Here is a 21,769-nt window from a genome sequence, read left to right on the forward strand (position 1 = left end):
AACACTCTTAGAGAAGCTTATATGCTATGTAGTTCTGTAGTTTCCAAAAGGTTAATGGAGTCATCTTGACGAGAAATCAGAGTTAATGGCCCCTGAGTTCCTGGGCCTCAGAGGGAAGAATCAAAGCTGCACAAAGCAAGCGTGTGTGGCAACTTGCCTGAAAGGAAAAAAAAAAAAATCATTATAAACATATTCAAGCTTCAAAAGGCACTTTTCTTTTCTAAGCTTTCTAATTTGTGTGTGTGTGTGTTGTTCAAATTATATTGTTCTGGGAGTAATAATGCTTGTTGTGCTGACCCCTGGTGGATTCAGCAAGGGCCTATTTATTACAGTTTTGGGAGTTGGAATAGATCTTAATCCACGAGTCAGACTCTGATTTCTTCAGAAGCCAGACAGGTTATGTAAATGTGTCCCAATGCTGTATATGACAGTAGATACGGTGTCAGTCGGGATGAAACTGGAGAGTGCAGGCTCCAGCAAAGGCATGTCAACTCAATGCCTTAAAAAAACGGTGGCAAAACACACACACACACACACACACACACACACACACACACACACGTGTGAAACCTAGAGCAGGAGCTTGATTGGGCCACTCCTTCTGGCCTGGCCTTCCATAGGTAAGTTACACACAGAAAGGTGAAGCCTCTGTCTGTCCCGAGGTCACACCCAAAGCTTGTTTTGTAGATTAATAAGGTGTTCTTTCTGTGACTCACTCTTACTTTCCAAAAATGTAACGAAAACTCAATAATGCTATAATGAGCTACTTTTGTTAAAGTGACATACTTGTTGACAAAACCTAATTCTGAGAAAATATTAATCTTCAAGTGAATTCATATATTAATTGTTTTTTAAAAAAAATATTTATTTTGAGAGAGGGGGAAGGGATGGAGAAAGAGAGGGAGAGAAACATCAATGTGTGGTTGCCTCTCGCATGCCCCCAACTGGGGACCTGGCCTGCAACCCAGGCATGTGCCCCGACTGGGAATCGAACCAGCAACCCTCTGGTTCACAGGCCAGTGCTCAATCCACTGAACCACACCAGCCAGGGCTTGTGTCTTCAGAATTAAAAAAATTGTCTTAGAGACTATCTGAAACATTATACAATTAAAACATTAAATATTATACAAGTTTCAATTTTTTCCTATGCTTCTATATGCAGTCATTGTAAAGTTTAAGAATTTAAAGTCTGAAACTAAGCTCAATATGCTGTATTTTTAACTGAAGAGCATAATTAAAGAGCGTGAGAGTGATCATAGAAGAGTAGAAGGGCGATGGGGGGCTATAGATCAAATACTCTGTCCAAATTCCTTGGAAAAAATCCAGGTTACATTTCTACTAAGGATATTTTATTTTAATTGTAATTGTTAAAGGGCATTTCATCTTCTCTTTTTCTGCTGGATTTAACATTTCTGGTCTAATTCTTTTTCTGGGATCTGTTTGATGTCTCCCTTTGAAATATCAGTGGCTTCTTATGATCTACCAAGTTTATTCACGCATTTTTTGGTTCCCGCCATCATTCCCCCTATTTTAACCACCATATTTCTGGCATCATTGTGTCATTGGAGGAAATCTGCCAGCTTCTGTCATGCAAAGGGGTGCGTGTTCCCCACTGCCTGGTTAAGATTCAGCTTTCTAGGAACTGCTGGGTCGGCTGTCATTACCCATCTGCTTTGCAGACCCTAACATTCTCCTTCCCTCTCTGGCCTTGAGGATTCATGCAAAAACCAAACAAAGAAAAACACCCTTAATCTCATTTTTGTAGGATTTCAGGAGGGAGTGGAGGTTAAACGTGCATCCAATCTGATATCTTTAATGAGTGCTCTCTATTTTTATTGTTTCGTATGAACACGAGAACCAATTTATTTTGCTAAAAATGTATCTGTGATCAATTCACTCCCACCCAAGGTCACACTCTTGGTTTTATCTATGACTTCTATATTCTCTTATCAATTAATTTCTAGTTTTATATTTATTATATCATTTTTTGTGGTTATTTTTACTATGTACTGGAATGCCTAATCTTTTATTAATAAAAGTATTGAATCCTGAGTTTTCTTTAGCATGTGACTGTGGCCAGTTCCATAGTTACTGATACCTAATATTCCCATTGTCATTCAGTTCTAAGGAGCTTGCAATTCCAGTTATGATTTCCTCTGTGACAGGAGTTATTTAGAAGAGCAATCTCAAGTTTCCAGACAGGATTTTTAAAATCTTTTTATTAATATCTTACTTATCTTGCTTTACCAAACAACAGTGAAACTGTAAAAATGTTTCTAAAATTTTTATTTTTTTATATTATGCCACTATTTAAAAAAATTTTTTTTACCACCTGTACACTTAACTACCTTATGAAAACTATCTAGCTGTAACCATAGTTTCTCTAGCATGTGGAGATAATGTTTTTAAAGAAAGTTATATGCTTTTCTCTCCTGGCTTTCCAAATTTGAGTCCAAGGAGTTCATCTGCAGTCAAGAGATGTTGAAAAATGAGAATTATTAAGAATCACTTATAGAGAGAAAATGTAATGATGAACAAAGAGTTTTCAGTTTCTGACATGACATTTAAGTGACATTTTGCAGGAAGACAAATGTTTGACAGCCAGTTGAAAACAAATGTCTCAATTCCTTTGTTTCTACTTAATATACCAAACGCTAGCCCTCTCTCCCCTCAATAGCACTAATGTCCCCAGAGTTTTCAAGAGAAACAATCTTGTCTGCTGGTGGGGTTAACCCAGAAATGAGATCAATAATGGGGAAGGTATTGACCAGAGGGAGTAAGAGAAGTTTGTCCTTCTGGTCCTAGGGGGTGATGGCTGGAAGGACAAGACCAGGCGGCCAATGGAGACTGTAATGAGCAGGAAGGGATCAGAGGAGCGGCCGTTTCTCTGGGAGGCTTGTCTCAGGGAGGGAGACTAGTGCTGGGGTGACGACGGGGCCTCTGGAGGCTCAGGGTGGCCCTGTTCTAACAAGTGAGGGCAGCGCAGGTACACACAGCAGGATCTGTCCCTGGATGGTCCTTGTTCAAATTCCAGGAGGTGGGGGATCCTGCGCTGACCAGCAGGGAAAGGGCAGAGGCTCTGGGTGGATTGTGGGGCTAAAGCTGGGGTGCAGCATCTGGGTAAGGGTCTCAGCTTTAGTGAAAATCAACGGGAGGATGATGAGGCAAGAGGGAGCTGGGCCCTGATGGAGCCTGGAAAGAATCAACTATAAAGTCATCACTCCCAGAGGCCACGCAGACACCAGCAAGATGCCCACAACAGGATGGGACTGTCATCTCTCAGCAGACCGAAGTGTACATTGAGGACCAGCTTGAGATCAGGGGCTCCTTTTAACCCCAAATGACACAAGACTCTGCCGTCCGCACTGTGTTCCAGATAGCACAATAGAAAGGAACAAGAGGTTTAGAACCCACAAGACTGCAGTTAGCCCCCTGTAAACTGATTTAAACCCTAGAGACTGTATAAATCATTGTTTTAAACTAAATTGGAACCAATCTCCATTAGGCCAAAACTTAATAATTTTCTCACCACTCAGCAGGTGGGGGTGTAAAGGAATTGAGAATTGCTTTCAGAGCAGAGCTTCTCACCTGGGAACCTTGTTTAAAGATCTGTGCACTGTCGGTGGGAATGCAGACAGGTCTAGCCACTGTGGAAAGCAGTATGGAGACCTCAAAAAATTAAAATGGATCTGCCTTATTACCCAGCATTTCTACTTTTGGGAATTTATCCAAAAAAACCCAAAACACTAATTGGAAAGAACACAAGCAACCCTATGTTCATTGCAGCATTATTTACAGTAACCAATATTTGGAAGCAGTCCAAGTGCCCATCAGTACATGAGTGGATAAAAATGCTGTGTACACTTGCACAATGGAATACTACTTGGCCATAAAAAAGGAACTCTTACCTTTTGTGACAGCATGCATGGACCTGGAGAACATTACGCTAAGTGAAATAAGCCAGTCAGAGAAAGACAAGTACCATATACTTTCACTCACATGTGGAATCTAAGAAACAAAATGAACTAACAAGCAAAATAGGAAGACTCATAGACACAGAGGACAGACAGTTGTCAGGGGGGACAGTTTGGGGGGCTGGGTGAAAAAGATGAAGGGATGAAGCAAAGGGAAAAAAATACCTCATAGACCCAGACAACATTATGGTGATTGCAAGATGGAAAGAGGGGTGGGGGAGGTAGAAAGGGTAAAGGGGGGATAGATGGTGATAGATGACTTAACTTGGGGTGGCGAACACAACACAATAGACAGATGATGCATTATAGAACTGTATGCCTGAAACCTATACAATTTTATTAACCGATGTCACCCCAATAATATCCAATATAAAAGAAGTCAATGGAGAGAGGCAACTTTATATTAAACAGGTACACGTCATTATTCTGGAGGTTAGATTTCCCCTACACTGTAGGATCCAAACGCAAACTGCCTAGCAAAGAGTAAACAGACTCACGAGGCCACTCTGTTACTTGCCCTGTCTAGCAGAGGCTGTTGGCAGCAAGCACACAGAGAGAGGAGGCGTCGCTCCGCCGCACTGGGGAGGGGGCCGCGGACCCTTTAGAAGACACAGAAAGAACTTGAACAACTGCACTTGGTGGTCATCCATCCAGTCTCAGGGACAGATCAGGTGACATACTTATCACCTCTTTTTGAAAAGGTGCCAACGTGTAACACAGTTGCAGAAAAATGACATCAGAAGTTGTGAAAATAATATAAATCATGTAGCTATTTGGCTGCTTTAGATAAATGTAACATTTTTTGTATACTATATATAGACATCTTTATATGTTTATGCATTTCTAGGACTTTTTTCTACAAGTCATTTACATCATTAATATCTGATAACATATGTAACCACGGGAAATTAACTTATAAACACAACTTTAGTTTCTTAGTCAATACATTTCTTAAGAGTTCCTTCTATGTAAGCCCTGTGTGTGTGTGTGCATTTTTTTGCCTATTATAGAATTTTACTGATATTCAATAATACTGTTTCTTAGTGAAATAAAATGAATTTAAACTTATTAATATGTAGTTTGCCACTTGATAAGCAATAGATCTAGTAGTAATTTATAGTGGAAATCACCAATCTAAGCTATCCACTACTTTTTAAGAACTAATGTCACTCATCATGCTTATGCAAATTTTCACATGCATATCAGTCGGCAGCTGTCCGTCTCGAGAGACGATGGTGTAGCTTCTTAAGAGTCTATCTGCACCGCCGAGAATGGCTGTGCAGTCCGACTCGGGGGTGACATGGTAGTATCTGTCTCCTCCCGTGTTGAATCGACATCTTGTGATGACGCTGAAGCTACAGAGCCTGGGCAGGGTAATATGGAGGGTCTGCTGTTGCCCATGCAGCAGACCCCCCCTCTCTTCGCAGCTGAAGGGTCCAAGGGAAAGACGGAGTCGATACAGCTTGGGTTCAGGTGCGCCGCAGGAGTTGCCGGTGTTGACTACAACGTCAAACCGCCTTAGGGACTCCGGCTCCGGATTTTCTGTCGGGGTTTACTCCCTTAGCCTTTCCCCTGAAGAGGTATGCCGCAAGGCAGCGGAGGTTTTTTGGAGTCAGAGTTTTCCTTCTCTGATGTACCCTGACTGGAAGATCGAACCAGCGACACTTAGCTCGCAGGCCGACGCTCAATCCACTGAGCACATGCATATACATATATACATATATGTGCAGCACATTTACACAAAAGTGATTTCAACATTGTGATTTATTTTAAGTTTTAGTAACTCACTTCTTGGTCATATTGATTGCAAAAATTAAATATTAAACATGGAACATTTAAGCAAGAACCGCAGAAAGTCCGTAACAGAAATTAAACATTCTATTTCCAGAAGTTACACTAGCTCAAAGGAGAAGGGAGAATAGTCTGAACTGGTTTAGTGTATAAATCAGTTTTAACGCAGTAAGTGTAACAGATGAGAACATGGCGTGATAAGGCTAATGTAATGCTACAGCTCAGGCCCATGTGCAGGGCTGTTGGTTATAAAGAAGGGGGACCCTACATCGTCTCATAAATGAACACTGTCATTCAGAAGATGGAATGAAGCCAGCACTGCTCGAGGACCCACAGACAGGTTATGATGCTAAGAGCTGGTAGAGAGCATATGCCACCGTGGCACCGCTCGTCTGGTCAACCCAAGCTCCAGATTTCCTAGGAGCTACAGGGAGGAACACCTCCCTCAGAAGCAGTAATGGCAGCTGTCACCCAGCTATCACTGGATTCACAGTTGAGGCCCATGGAGAAGTGGAAGTTATATAAAGAAGTCAGCATTAATGGGCCGTGTATCCACACTTGGGGTGAAGCAGCAGTTACTGGGGCCGGGGTCATAAGAATGGCAGTAATTAGTGAGATATCCCCACAGTGCACCTATTGGGGCCAAAGCACAAGCTGAAGGGGGCCCTCCCTGCCTCACCAATCTTGAGAACGTTTCCCTGTTAAGGAGCTTATGGGTTTCCTTAGCACTTAGATCTTACTCTATGCACCAATCCGAAGGAGGAGCTATTTTTATGACTCAATTTTTGTTTTCAAGAGAAAAGAATTTTAAAAACCTGTACTTAGCTGAATTACTGGTCAAAGAAAATGTGGGTGCTCCTATAAATGCTCATTACTGAAAAATAATCCAAAGTCAGGTTTGAGTGTTAGGGAGTTGTATCGTGGTCTTAAAGGAATCATTTGGCTCCCTTTGGATCACACCAACGACCTACACTCGAGTTTACAGTTGTTCATGACCTCACAAAGTTGGCAGCACAGACCAATTTTTGTCACCCAGATAGCACTAAATGCTTCACAACCAAAGGTTCTAATGGGGAAAAAAAAAAAAAAAAGTCCCAATCTGTTCAGCTGACACTTGCTTTTTTATTCTTACAATCACTTAGTGTTGTTAGCTAAACTCATACTAACAGGACAGAGGTCACTGAGCTCTGAACACTGAGCTTCTGAATCCAGCTTCTGCCAGTGGGAGGGCCTAATGAAACCTGGAAGCCCACAGGCTGCCCTCTGATGAGAGAATGCTAGTGCTGATTCTCCAACAAGGAGGACTGGCTGGCTATTGGCTGGTTGTGATGAGCACTGTGACCCGTGACCATGAACGGCACGAAATTAGTTGCCCCCCTTTTAATGAAACCTCTTGCCTTGACCAATACCGTTGCCTTAACCAGCTGAGGCACGGTAAGTGCATAAGCTGTTCAAGCTCCCACACCTTGCGTTATCAAATGAATGTTCCCTGATTAGTAGAAGTGGGAGCTTATACGCTTTACTGTAACTTATAATCTAAAGCAATGGTTCCCAAGTCTGTCTGCACAAGATACCGCAGACCTATAGAATCCAATCTACACGAGGCATTATTTTGTTTTGAGGCTTCCCCAGGAAATTGTTTTAGAACACCGAAGCACTTGGAACTCCTGTTTTGGAACAGTACTTTAGTTTTTAGGGCAATCTTCTATTACCTTCCTGAGTACAACCTTTTGTTTCTTTGAGAATGGAATGCACTATTTTTCAAACGGTTTGTTAGTTTGGTGAATATAAATGCCTTATTAGAAATTTGGACAATGCTAGTTTTGGTCAAAAGAGTAGCAAGAACACTTTCCTTAGTATTGCAAAATGGCTTTGCAGGTAAATTTTAGAGGGCAAATTTTAAAAGAGGATGAATCCAGTATGTATAGACAGACGTTCTTACGTTGCAGTGGGTTTTTGACAGAATCTCCCTTATTTTATACTTACACAAGCCGGCTGCCTATTGCTAAGGCTACACCGGAACAAAACGTAGATGTTACCCCCCCCAACCTGATACCATGCCCTTTGGGTAAGTTTTCTGTCTCTTCCGACCTACAGTTCCATTCCACTTAATACATCAGTCTAGTGGTTACTTTTTAATACAGAGAACAGCACCATATAGGAAATGTTAAAATTATTTCTACAGATATCTACATCAGTTCTGTAAACACGTAAACAAAATAATTCACAAATCACACATACACTAATATGCAGAGCTAATATCACAAATTTTTCTCTTGTTCAGGATCTATAGAAGTTCCACAATATCAAATTCTCCAAGGAACACTTTCTAATTGCTCAAAGTAAACTTTCACCAAAACACTAAGAAAATTTCCTTGTAGATCCAAATTAAGTTGATCAAGTCCTGTCCAGAATGCCAAAACTGGGGACACAGTAACATTCATTAAAGTCACAGGTTTCAATATCAGAACGAATTGGACCCAAATTCCTGCACGCAACTATGAGTGGGATCTTGAATGAGTCTTTATTTAAAGTCTGAATGTTTTCATAGGATGCTCGACTCAAGAGCTTTAAAATCAGTATTTAATACCATCTGCAACAACCCAGCAGTTGGTCTACATTTTCCACTTTTTAACTAGTTGAAAACCAAATATCCAAGTTTCCATTTACAAAAGCAAAAATATAATCCTTACACTGTGAATATTATGTCACACCCCCAATAATGCAGTACAAATTCCAATTTATCAAGTTTGATTATTTTAAGATTTCCAAGACCCTTAGTGATCATTCGGCACATTCTTCTGAGATTTACTGAGTGCCTACACCCACCACATGCCAGACATTGTGCTGAGGTGTTTAAGCAGCGCAACTGCAGAAGGAATTCTGATATAAAAGTTTTAGGTGTTATTTGGACTGTGCGTTCTTATCTGAGTATTGAAATTCGACAATTTCATTAAGTTACTGAGGGAATAGAACATCAACAGTGCTTTACCATGACAAGAATTGTTGAGAAGGCACATCAGCATCTTGGGGGTTTGGGAGTGGAACATGTCTACATCATACAATGCTACACAGGTGATTCTAATACAGCCCTTAGAGACACACATCCCTTCCCCCCACATTTTTAAAATTCACCGACATAAAGAATCCTTGCAATCACCACATTTTATTTTGTGACGCTGTGTTCCCTAATTGCAATGAATTTTCAATCTTTAAATAATATAACTATGTAACAATTCAAAGTAAACACTGTCCTGGATTTGATATCAGAGCATTACAATTTAACAAGTGAACAAAGGTAATATCATCTTTGCAGTTGGAAAACTACGTATCCACCCTCCTTAAATTTCTTCAAGTATAAATCACCAAAATTTATTCACATCAACAGGATTAAATAAATGGTTAAAATGCATTATTCTCTGAAATTAAAACATTAAAAAGCTGGAAAAAAAAAAAAAAAAAGCCCTGACCAGCGTGGCTCAATGGGTTTGGGCATCGTCCTGCTAAACAAAAGAGCAAAACGTCACACTGTTTGATTTCTGATCAGGGCTCAGGCCTGGGTTGCAGGCCAGGTCCCCAGTTGGGGGCGTGGGAGGGGCAACTGATAAGATGTTTCTCTCCCTCTTCCTCCCTTCCTTCCCCTCTCTCTGAAAATAAATAAAATCTTAAAACAAACAGAAAACTAGCACGAATAACTTCTTGCTAAAAAGAAAGCAACGTCGAAATATATTATGAGCGTAAATAATACTTAAGAGCTAAAACACACAAGTGTGTTACATGAACCAATTTTGTTTTTCAACACAGCACCGTTCCGTTCAATTCAACTGCAATTGAGTAAATGCAGCTGAGTGCAAACGGCTGCATTCCCCTACCAGTCAGCTCGGCTGCAATTCAGAAATGGGTTTTAGTTTCTATATAAGCATTTTGAAGCATAAATACTAAACTTGTGCTCCAAAACTGACAATGTCTCTAAACTCTAGATTTGATTTGTATGTCCGCCTTGAGACAATGACATACATTTCAATTTACTGACTTTTAACTTTAAACTAGCACTTTTTCCTTTCCATGTCTCATTTAGATTTCAAACGAAGTTTTTACATTCTTCATATTTATTAGTATGACAATCTGAGTTATTCTAATTCCCAAGGTGTATGTATCATTTAAGTAGAAATTGAAAGCAATAAAAAAATTCTGAAATCTGAAATACCAGTGTCTTCCTGTCATTTGTTAGAGAAATTTCAATTATGTAAAAATAAGAAAGTGAAACCCTTCAGCTTTCACAGCACATCGGACCTACTATCGCTTAAGTACAATGACAGTCACCTGAGACCGGTGTTCATGAGTTTTCATTTGTATCTTGATTGCATCGTGTAGAAGTGGAAAATGCAGACTTAGAGCATAAGGTTGGTAATTCTACGGTACAAATGCACAGAAAATTAAACGCAGTAAGAACATATCTGCAAGTCTAGAAGGAAAATTATAACCCAAGACGCATGGGGAAAAAGATTTATCTGGAGTGTTTAATCCATATTAGAATTCAATTGTTGTAACTTCACCATAAATTTAAACAGAAACCATCTTCTGAGACATACACTCTAATAAACATATCAACAGTACTGATAGTCAATGAAGGGTGGGTTATATGAACTTATTAGTAACATTTCATTTTTCTATCCAATAGAAATCTATAGTGGTTTGCCCCTAAGTTACATATCTGAAACAATGTCTTATGAAAACAAATGAAACAAAATTAAATAAAGTTGAAGATAAAAATACTCTGAAGGTATTAAAAATAAAGCAAACTATAATCCTTGGCAGATCAATCAGGTAAAAAACACTGGTGAAAGTTGGAAGCACAGGATAACCGACAGAAATCTTCAGCACAAAGCACATCTTTAAAAACATGAAACTATACTCTTTGGAGGACAACAGTTAAATATCCAAGAATCATCAGGTTTGAAAAATATTGCTCAATCACTTTCCAAAACACGGTTAGCTGCAAGAACTGAAGATCTTGTTAAAAAATATCAAGGTAATCGTATTTATTGCATCTTTAGAATGCATTTCAAAACAGAAAACTAACATGCACCCCAGCTTCACCAAAATATATATATTTAAGAGAGGGGGAACCTACAATAGTTTATAAACAAAGTGTAGACTACATGTGCTTTTCAAAGGGACTGAATTAAATATAACCAGCTGCCAACGTTGTGCTGTGACACACTTGAATTAGTGGGTAGGGGTATGCTAAATTCATTTATTTTTGTCAACAATAAATGAGATAAAAACACTGCCCTATACAATCCACTATTAGCAGTGAGTACAACAGTGAAAAATTATTGTACAATTTATACATACTAAAATATTTTCTTTCTCTAGTGATGATGCAGAAAACCTAATCATTACAAGACTTAATTTGGGAAATCTCAATTACAGTAAGGAAAAACCAAATCAGAGTGTGCACTGAGCCCAAACCAAAGGTTCCTGGTCGTAAGGCCGTAAGATTAGTAAGTGCGAGGGGCAGAATAAAGCATGCTCAAACTGTATGCGTGGGTCTTTGTATACTTATCAAACCTTTCGATTAAACAAGAACAGCTAAAGAAATGCCTTAAGCAGAGCCAGGTGACTGGGAATCGTGTCCTTTCTCTTACCCTTTTTGTTACCCAACTTACACAGCGCGCCAAGTGCTAAGCAACCCTACAAAAACACATTTACATCAACACTGAAGACCTGGGAAATGAAATCCAACGATTTTATTTTAATGAGCTGTATTTTCTAAATTTTTGTTTTATTTTTTCCTGTTTTCATACAGTATTGAAAACAAAACGCGGCACATTCACATTTTCCCGAGGAGCTGTAAAGATGATCTCTACAGGAATAAACGTCGTAAAGCCTGAAGCTCAATCAATTTTTGTTGAAAACTCTCAAAGGGAGTAAAGGCTTGATCTGAATGGTCTAGAACATGTACTGTAATTTAATAGAAGAGATGGTCGTCTTAATATTTAATGATTTAAAAGAACTTCCCAGTCCATGCGGAGTACAGTCCAAGAATAAATCAAATTTCTGAATGCATTTTATGCTACATATGTGTACACTTTGCGATCCTCAGGTGTTCGTGCCAAGTATTCTCTCTCAATAAGTCCTTCAATACGTTTCTTAATAACAACCGGACTTGGTAAGAATCGAGCCTTTAACTGCTGGGTGACCTAAAACAGAAGGGAAAAAATTTGTTTTCACCAGAAAATTTAAAAAATATGTAACATTTCCATACTAACACCAAAATTTGTATCTGAATAGAACTGATGTGCCCTTTTAAGACTCAAACTTCAGTAATATGATTACCCAAGTTAAAAATACCAAAGTTTAAAAAGGTTTTATTTGAAGATGTAACGTAAGGTTCAAACATACCTTTCCACATCAGGATGTGAATACTGAGTGGGTTACAACTAACTGGAGTATATCAGTATGAATGTATACCCCCTACCATTAACCATTCTGACTTACGGGCTTACGGGGTATATCAGTATGAATGTATACCCCCTACCATTAACCATTCTGACTTAAGGTAGCTTAATGTGTGTAAGAGCAAACTCTGGACCCACACTGCCTGGACTCAAAGCCCAGCTCCCCCACTTACTGGCTGCTCTGGGACTCTGGGGAAGGCACACAACCTCATCAAGCTGCTGTGTGTATTAAATGAGCTGACAAGACACGATGCTTTTGCATAACGCCGGGTGCACAGTAAGTGCTCCTGCTGCCATTTTTTTCTCCAACTGCTGTCAGGACTAAGGGCTGTGACATCAGCCATAACAAAACAGTAACGAGAGCAGCAGCCAAAACCTTACTGTGCACCGCGTACCAGTCACTTTATATACTGGTTTATTTAATGCCCTTGGCCCCGGAAAGTAGGCTGTCTGACTTTTTTAAAGGAGGAAAATAAGCCAGGGAAGAGCACTGACATCAACGGCAGTAAAGAGAGCCAGCAGCTAGAGAGGGGAGCCCACCTTTCTGCCAAGCCCACGCTTCCCCGCGGCCTCTCTAGCAAAGCATCCACCCACAAGCCTGCCTTTCTTTCACTGCTGCTGGGTCATTTCCCAAGGCCACAACAAACGGAAATTCTTTGAAATCTGAAACTCCAGCACTTCACTCTCCGACTAAAATCTACCTACCACCCTTCTAGCATTATCATTCCAGTATCAACAAACTTGTTCTCAACCCAGCTGAGACCTCTGATCTGATCCTCTGACCCTTTGTAGTAATAACTTCTGTTGATCACGTCTCATCCCTGACAGTCGATGGCACACAGGATCGGTTCAGCACACACTCAACAGCACCCGCAACTCCCGGATTCCTTCGTTTCCGTCCCGTAAACACCCTTTTTTCTACAGTCACTACATCATTCACATCCTACTACGTACTCAGTTCCCTGCTGAGTAACAGTCCAGCTGCAGTTTGTAATATGTTGTGTGTAGACCAGGAGTCAGAAAACTGCAGCGTACAGGCCTAAGACAACCCACTACGTGTTTTCTTAATTCTAACCAGAACATACAGCCACACTCACGTTACCTATAGCTGCTTTCATGGTTATAAAAAACAACAAACAAAGCCCCGGTCTGCCAATCTCTGAAACAGCCTGTTAACACAAATTACACTCGATGCTGGCCAAAAGGCCAAAGGCCAAGGAGCAAAACACAAATCTACAGTATTCAAGTTCAGCAAGGTTCTGAGGACAACGACCTCACAGCCTGTCGTACACAGGGAGAAGGGGCCACCCAGCTGCAAATTCCTCAAACTCCCACCACCGTCCATGTTTAGCCGTATTTGTACCTACCCTTTATTTAAAAGCACACGCCCCTGCACCCGTGCCCTGCGTTCTCAGGGAGAGGAACAGTCAGTAACACCCCTGGTTCACATGTCTACCACCCACCTGTGCTCTGTACAATCCTCTTGCCCGTCCATTGACTTTGGTATGCTAACCCATTTCATTTTCTCCCTTTGTTCTTAAGCATTCCTTATTTATCCTCAGTATACAAATATGCTCAACATCTTCCCTTCCAGAAAAATGAAACCCAGAACCGCTCGCCTCAGCCCTGCGCCTGCAGCGCCACCTTCCCGTGAGCCAGCATCGCCGAGGACACACAGCTCTCACGTGGCACCTCCATTTCCTTCTCAAGGCACTGCCATCAAATACCCACGCTTGCCAGCCCAATAAAAACGTCTGTGAAAGCTAAGCGGTCACCTAATTGCCAACATGCCTTAACTATTTATTTGATTTTATTTTTCCATGATTTTTGAATTTGTAATATGTGAACACTCAATAAATGGTAACTGATTAATTTTAGACATAAAGGTAGTTTGTTTTACACTAAAGTCCTAAACGGCAGTGAATTATTTACCCTTCATGTGACCGTATTCTATGATTTTCATCACAAACATACTAGTTTTTAAAGTATGCACCTATTTCAATGTGTGCTGTGTTTAAATATCATGTCATGCTTTTAGTAGGCATCACCTGATTGCAGTCTCCTAATTTTAAAATGGTATTTTTAATCAGTGAGATATAGTACTTTCCGAAATTTCCACTGTTCGGGCTGTTCTGCCTTTCCACGTCAATCCCGTCCCGGCGTCCTCACCTCCGCTACTAACACGTTGTGCTGCATCTTCTTCCGCGATTTCATTATCCGCACGATGGCGGCCTCTATCTCATGCTTCCTGTCGTCGTCGACTTTCTGCCTCGTTTCTTTCCTTTCCGGGTCAGATTCACCTTGTTTGGCAGCGACTAAAACAGAAAGACACTTATGTGACTATCATGTAATTTCAAATGTAACGAAAAAAACAAATGTGGTTAAACAAACACTACAAATTAATAATATCCACTGGGAAAAACCAATTTCAACCTGCGTCTACACATATACTCATTATTCCAAGTAAACAGCCAAAAGTCCCTAATTCAGTGTTTAATAAAATATTTAAATAACAAGCAGTGATATAAAAATCCTACAATTCTAAATTATTCCTTTTAAGTATTAGGTATTTATTTTATAGAGATAATAAACCAATTTTATTTTTATAGAATAATTCCTTTCCTGGAGGGGAAAAAGGTAGCTAAATATATTTAGTAGTTATTAGTCATTTTCACTGCTTGTGAGTTCAGTAGGTCAACTACCATTTTATCACCTAGACTCTTAGTTAAACCTCACCAAAAGTATCTCAGACAAGAAATACCTGATGTCTTACCAACTGAAAATGTAGCTGTACTGTCGAACGCTTAAAGAGGAGGAAAGGGCATGTATGGCCAAGATTTAGTTAGGTCAATAAATAATTAAAAAGTATCACTAGAATGTCAATTAAAGAAACTCCATAACAATTAATTCATTTTAATCTTGCCAATTATCTAATAATTTCTTGTCATAGATCTTATTAATTTTTTAACTTCACAATCTCACTGTCACTAAGCATACTATATTTCAATATTAAGTCTTGCTGTTCTTCCCTTTAGACTTCAAGGCAATTGTTAAGGAATTAAATATAGAAGCTCCTTTCTCCTACAACTTTGCTCCAGTTGAAGAGGCAGAGAAAGACAAGCGGTAACTCAATTCTGGTTTACTGGTCTTCAGTAGGAGACAGGTGGGACCTTTCCGGTGGCAGCAGCAGGACAATGACGAAGGGCAGGAACCGCCGACGCTGGCACGGGCACGCCCCCGAAAGCGCAGGCCACCCAGCCCAGACGCCCGTCCCAGTGAGCCTCCCCACCTAGCTATCTCCAACCACAGTCCCCTGGCTGAGAACTCTGCTTTCAATGTCCTCTTAGGTTAATCAATCTTATTAAAAAAAGAGTAAAGTTAGATTTAAATGGTCTCCTAAGAAAGAATAATGCTTTTTCTCAAAAAAGTCAATGTCATTAAAGAAGATAAGTATTGCTTTAATCAATTTAATGGGCAAAACTTGATTGAATCCTGGACCAAAAAGTAAGGTATACAAGGCATTTCTGATACAACTGCAGACATACAAGCACAGGCAGTATATAGTTGCATGCCGTTATTAATTTTCTTGGGTGTGAAATATTACAATTATGGGGGGAAATATCTCTAAAGAGATACATGCATGCTCAAGTATTTGAAGAGAAGTGTTATGATGTTTGCAAATTACTTTTAAAATGCTGTAGCAAAGGCAAGGGTGCTGAGCAAACATGGCAGATTTTTAATGACTTATAAACATATGTGATGGCCATACACATATCCATTGTGTTTTTTCCCTTTTCTGTAGATTTGAAAATATTTAAAATAAAAAGTTGGAGGGAAAAAGAAATATTATTTTAAACAACCCATTTGATCCATCTAGATTTGGTCACCTAAACAGGTACACTCCACAATAAATGTGAAGACTGTGGTGACACACACTGAATTATGATTTTTAAAAATGTGAGGGCAGGGGCCCACTCCCGGAGCCTAGCACAATGCTCTGCACGGAAGAGCACAACAAAGGCGTTTGCGCATGCGGTGGGTCCCTGTGTACGCAGACGAAAGGGGGGAGCGCAGGAAGGTGAGTGGTGGTGGTGGGAAAATCGATCAACTATGCAAACTGCTGTAAGTTACAACGAATCTAGTTCTTTTCAAAGGCTGTGTTAGGTAGTACTTTTAACTCCTTTGCTTAAACTTCTAGTACCAACTATACTAAAAAGCAGCATAAATAGGTATGGTCAGAGTTTCTTTGATTACGATTCTAGGTATTTTCTTCAAAAAGCAAATATCAATAGGTATTTTGGCAACTTAAGAAAACCTCTGTGGCCACAACACTTATTACGAGAGAAAATTTTAACTTATACAAAGTACCAGTAAGAGCCAAGATAATCTAAGTACCACTCCACAATGAAAAATATTCTTTACAGAATTTTATAGCTGAGAACCTAAGATCACTTAAATTTTTCATCATATATGACTGTATTCCTATTTTAATGAGATCTAAAACACTACACACACATTATACCAAAAATTAAAAATCCATTAACAGAGGACTATTTCTTTTAAATTTCTTAAAAAAAAAAAAAAAAAAAGATTTCATTTATTTATTTCCAGAGAGAGGGGAAGGGCGAGAGAACGAGAGGGAGAGAAACATCGATGTGTGAAAGAAATGTTTATTGGTTGCCTCTCACATGCCCCCAACTGGGGACCTGACCATCATCCCAGGCATATGGCCTGACTAGGAATCGAACCAGCGACCTTTCAGTTAGCAAGCTGGTGCTCAATTCACTGAGCCACACCAACTAGGGCAGTTGATTTTGATAATAGTATCTCATAACATTACTGTTGAACATGATGGAATCTGTATTACAAACACATGTATTAGGGTAAGGCTGCATGACACTAAGAAATTCAGATATATGTCACCATATATTTTCCTTCAAATCTAGGATAGAAGTAAGTTCTGGAACCCCAAATCTGCATCTGTCCAGACTACAAATTCGCATGACTTGCACTGGAAGAAAAAGGACATTTTATTCCATGACTCACTAGCACATATAATCTACATCTGTGTCCCAAAGATATGAGGTCAATTTTGGTCATGAAAATACAATGATATGCTTTTCAACTATGGGACAAAGTAGTCAAGGCATTAACAGATACACACCACCGTGCTTCGCATGTCATACAGATTCAATCAGGTCAAAAAGGGAAACAGAAGTGTGTCCATAAAGTTCTTGAATCAAAGTATTCTGACAATCAATTGTATATTTAGCATTAAAATAATTTTTAAAAGACTATCTTCTACTAGCATACACTGTAAATATAATTTTTTAAAATAAAAAAATTGTAGTCATTATCTTATTTTAAAGTTTTACCAGAAGATATATTCACTGTAATTAAATAAATTAGTACTAGGAAACTTCCTAATTCTAATTTTAAGATCAAGTAGAAAACTACATTAGTTTAAATAACAAAAGTGGAGTACCTTTCCCCCCTTTAAATGCATAGAAAATATACATCTCACATTATGTTAAATATGCAATAAACAGAATATTATTAACTTTAAGGCTGTACTAAAGAATTACTCACAACAGGATCCCTTCTATATTTTGAAGTTAGAGAGAAAACATGAGTTTTAAGGTCTTCAAACTTAAAAATATTCATCAAAATATAAACAGCTGCATCTAAGATCAAACCTTAGCTCAATTTTGAGAAATCCGTTAATCAGTTTTAAAGGCAAACACCCACTATTAACCAGTTATAAATAGTAATACAGTCATAAAATTGTACTCCATGCATCGAAAATCTATGGAAATAAGTATCATGTTCAGCACTATGAATTACTTTTAAAAATGTTTACTGTACTTGGATTCAACTGCATTTTCACAGGAACACATATCAATAAAAGCCATTTTACTTAAGCCTATGCGTCATGCAGCGTCCAAAAGGAATTTTTTTTTTCCTTTTCCTTTTTGGTTTTTCTCTTACAGTTGTCTCATTTTTCCCCCATTGCTCCCCCCCAGCCAGCCCACCCCCTCTCCCACAGTCATATCCCTCCCCGTTGTCTATGTCCATGAGTCATTTATACACGTTCCTTGACTAAACCCTTCCCTTACTTATCCCCCTTCTTTCCCTCCCCCCTCCCCCCTATTGACTGCTATTCTGCTCTTTGTCCTATTTAGTTCGTTTGTGTTGTTCATTAGTCTCCTGTATTAGGTGATACCATATGGTATTTGTCTTTCGCTGCCTGGCTTATTTCACTCAGCACAATTCTCTCTAGTTCCATCCATGTTGTCGCAAATGGCAGGAGTTCCTTCTTTCTCTCTGCTACATAGGAATTATTTTTTTAAAGATAAAAATCAAACAGATAAGAATTTATAGAGAAAAAAATACCATTTGTTTTAAGAGGAAAACTCTCATACCTGTTTGAATCTTGACTCTGTGCAGTTTGGACGTGAACTGATCATTAACTGTGAATATGTGGCCGTTCTCTATTTCCTTTGACTTGGGCTCCTTTGTGAGGACCCGCTGCGTGGGTTTACCGCAGGCGAGGGACTGCAGGGCTCTGACGAGCTCTCTTTCAGGGATGTCCGTTTCTTGTTGGATTTCCTGAAATTTCATCAGATTGACACAATTATAAATAGATTTTTGAAAAGATTAAAGCAGATTATATAAAGTAAAACTGACCAAGCAGTGGTTAGAGAGGTAATTCCCTTGAAGTAATAGTTTACAACCAATAATGCTCTATTATACTTCACTAAAATCTCACTTATTCGAATAAACCAGAGAAAAAGGTGATTCAAGTTACAAAATATTGAAAATGCACACACTTTTTAGTTTCAGGAGATACAAAGCATAATCTAAAAACGTCACCCAGCAGAGAATAATAGGGACTTGCTTTGATATTTTAAGGGGGAAAACAAGTGTTAACCAACATATAATTGCTACTTTTAGAAATACTCTACAATCTTCCTTCAAAGTTTATCCACACGACTCTTTTGCTTAGCAATTTCTTTCATAGAGAGAAGCTAAGTAAGCTTGAACTAAGGCCTTCTTCATACAATCAAAATTTATAGTCCACACTGACTGTATCTACTGTCTATATGACCAAATAAAAAAATTAAATGCCTGGTAATTAACACTAAATATGAAAAGCAATAAATCTGTTTTGAAGCAGCAATGACTGTTGCTACGTATTATGAGATAAATAAAATACACTAAAAGGAGTTCAGGAAAAAAAAATGAATGTACAGTTGACCCTTGAACAACATGGGTTTGAACCATGTTGGTACACTGTGGATGTTTTCCAATACATACAGTCAACCCATCGTATCCGTGGGTTTCACATCCACAGACTCAACCAACCTCAAATGGAAAACAGTATTTTTGCATTCCCAATCAGCATTTTACAATTGTGGTTCAATCCAGGGATGTGAAGGGCCAACCACTAGAGTTAGAAAGTCCTATGTGGATTTTCAGCTGCGGGTGTGCACGTATTGGCACCTTATTCAAGAGTCAACTGTGTAAGTTTAAAATTCATTCCAACCTCAGATGAATGGGACAGTAAGAACTGCACACAGGTACGAATTAGTCCCTGCACAACTGGAGGGGTGTGTGACGCAACAAGCCTGCACACCAGCTCACACCCCTCTGGTTCACTGCACACAGCTGTTTTCCTTAGAAGTCGTACCGGAAGGTGGGCACAAAGATGGTGACGCTCAGATCACATAACTAATGTGGAGAGTCACTCTGCTTTTCACAAGAATCTGTGAGCAACAGTGGATTTTCTTAAATGACTGTCAGGTTAAGTGAGGATTGAGAGGAACATGAATTTTTTGATGATGTACATTCCTTTGCTTCAAATGATCTCTGGTTGTGTTCACTTAGTTTAGACATTGCAAACACTATACATGTTAACCCCAGCAAATTAAACAGGTGTTATTATTAGAATGTTTATTATAATTATTATATATGCTAAAAGTGAGTTATCTAATATTTTACTGCTTTATCATATTCAAAGAACCAGAACTACATTCTCAGGTGATAGCATACAATTATAGATCATTCCCAGAAGTACCTATTGTAATACAATATGTATCCTTCTATACCTTTTTTCTATACATCTACATGTATACCTATGAACAGAAATACACATACATATGTATGCACATGAACATGCCATCTATATAACTACTACTCTTAAACATAAATGGGATCACATTATATGAATTCTTCTACTAATTTCTTGGAGATTTTCCATGTCAGCACCGAGTTTAAAGCTATAGGTAATTCCGTAGTACTGCTCTATGATATAAATGAAAATTGAGATTGTATCCAATTTTACGAAAGACCAAACATTTCTGACTTTGAACACAAAAGCCAGGTTTTCTGAAGCAGAACTGACAACGTGTCTTTCAAGTTACTTAACTATTTATCTTTACAACAGTCTGAGTATCCATTCTCTCAACACTCAATTTTCTTTCTCTCTTGTTCATTTGTTGGGCTAAAAATGGTAACTCATTATTTTAATTTGTAATCCCATGACCAATATAAGAAAGAAAGCTTTTTTATGTTTAAAGGATATTTGTATCACTTCTTCCCTGCTTTGCCTATTTATATTCCTTCCGTGTTTTTCTATTTGTTTGTTTTTCTATTAATTTATTGGTGTTCTGTTTTTAATGGTTACATGTTGTAAATAATTTCTCCTAGTCTCATCTTTCCTTCTTTATGATATTTCATTATATAAATGTTTTATTACTTTTATGTGGTTAAGTTTATCAGTCTTTTCCTTGTAGTTTATGAAACAGGCTTGGAAAAAAAGCTTTTCTCATATCTATCTCACCAATATAGTTTTCTTCTATTACTTTTACAGCTGTGTATTTACATCCATCTGAAATTTGATTTTGTTATTTTATATGATATATGGAACTAATATCCCCATACTACTCTCCTCCTAGTCCCACAAATGAAGCAGCAATTATTTTAATTGAATTTAATTAGAAATGGCAAATTTATCACAGTCTGAACACCTCTCTTGGTATTAAGCTGTTTCTGGACTCTTTATAATGTTAAAATAAATTATTTGTCTATACATGTTAAACAATTTTAACTGTATGTTTTGGTATTAGGACAAATTCTTTCCTGTTATTGGACTTTCCTACCTCAAAACCCTGCCCCTCCAAAAATATTTTGCATATTTCTGTGCATTTTCTTGTCTAAATGAATTTGGGAACAGCTTGTCAAGTTTCATAGAAAACAAATCTTTTGCAGATTTTTATTGCAATTTCATTAAATTTATAGATGACTTAAAAAAAAAATAACTCCTTTATAACATGTATTTTCCCTATTTGGGTACCTTTACCCCTTGCTATTCTTTTGTTGCTGTTTTGCTTAGCCTTCTACCTTCCTTGTCAGAATGATTCCTAGGAAGATCATGATCTTATTAAAATATCCCAGTGTCGTGTTCTAATTTTGATTTATAGAAAAGTTGATTTTTCAACTGAAACCTCAGAGAATGGTTTCTCAGCTGATTACTATAGT

The 21,769-nt window shown here is 38.6% G+C and overlaps 1 protein-coding gene across 5 annotated transcripts in view; it reads right to left on the reverse strand.

The window, feature by feature from the left end:
- Positions 1-11,503: 11,503 nt before the first annotated feature.
- Positions 11,504-21,769, reverse strand: part of CUL3 (cullin 3) — an 84,219-nt gene continuing 73,953 nt past the window's right edge. For all 5 annotated transcript variants that reach the window (XM_090284672.1, XM_090284680.1, XM_090284689.1 and 2 more), the window contains 3 exons: positions 18,652-18,838; positions 14,399-14,544; positions 11,504-11,971 (listed from right to left, as the gene is read on the reverse strand). In XM_090284672.1, coding sequence (XP_090140798.1) covers positions 11,840-11,971; positions 14,399-14,544; positions 18,652-18,838 — 465 coding nt within the window. In that variant the 3' untranslated portion in view covers positions 11,504-11,839. The remainder of the gene's footprint in view (positions 11,972-14,398; positions 14,545-18,651; positions 18,839-21,769) is intronic.

This window comes from Furipterus horrens, unplaced genomic scaffold (assembly GCF_987537825.1).
Source record: "Furipterus horrens unplaced genomic scaffold, mFurHor1.1.pri manual_scaffold_1, whole genome shotgun sequence".
Lineage (NCBI taxonomy): Eukaryota > Metazoa > Chordata > Mammalia > Chiroptera > Furipteridae > Furipterus > Furipterus horrens.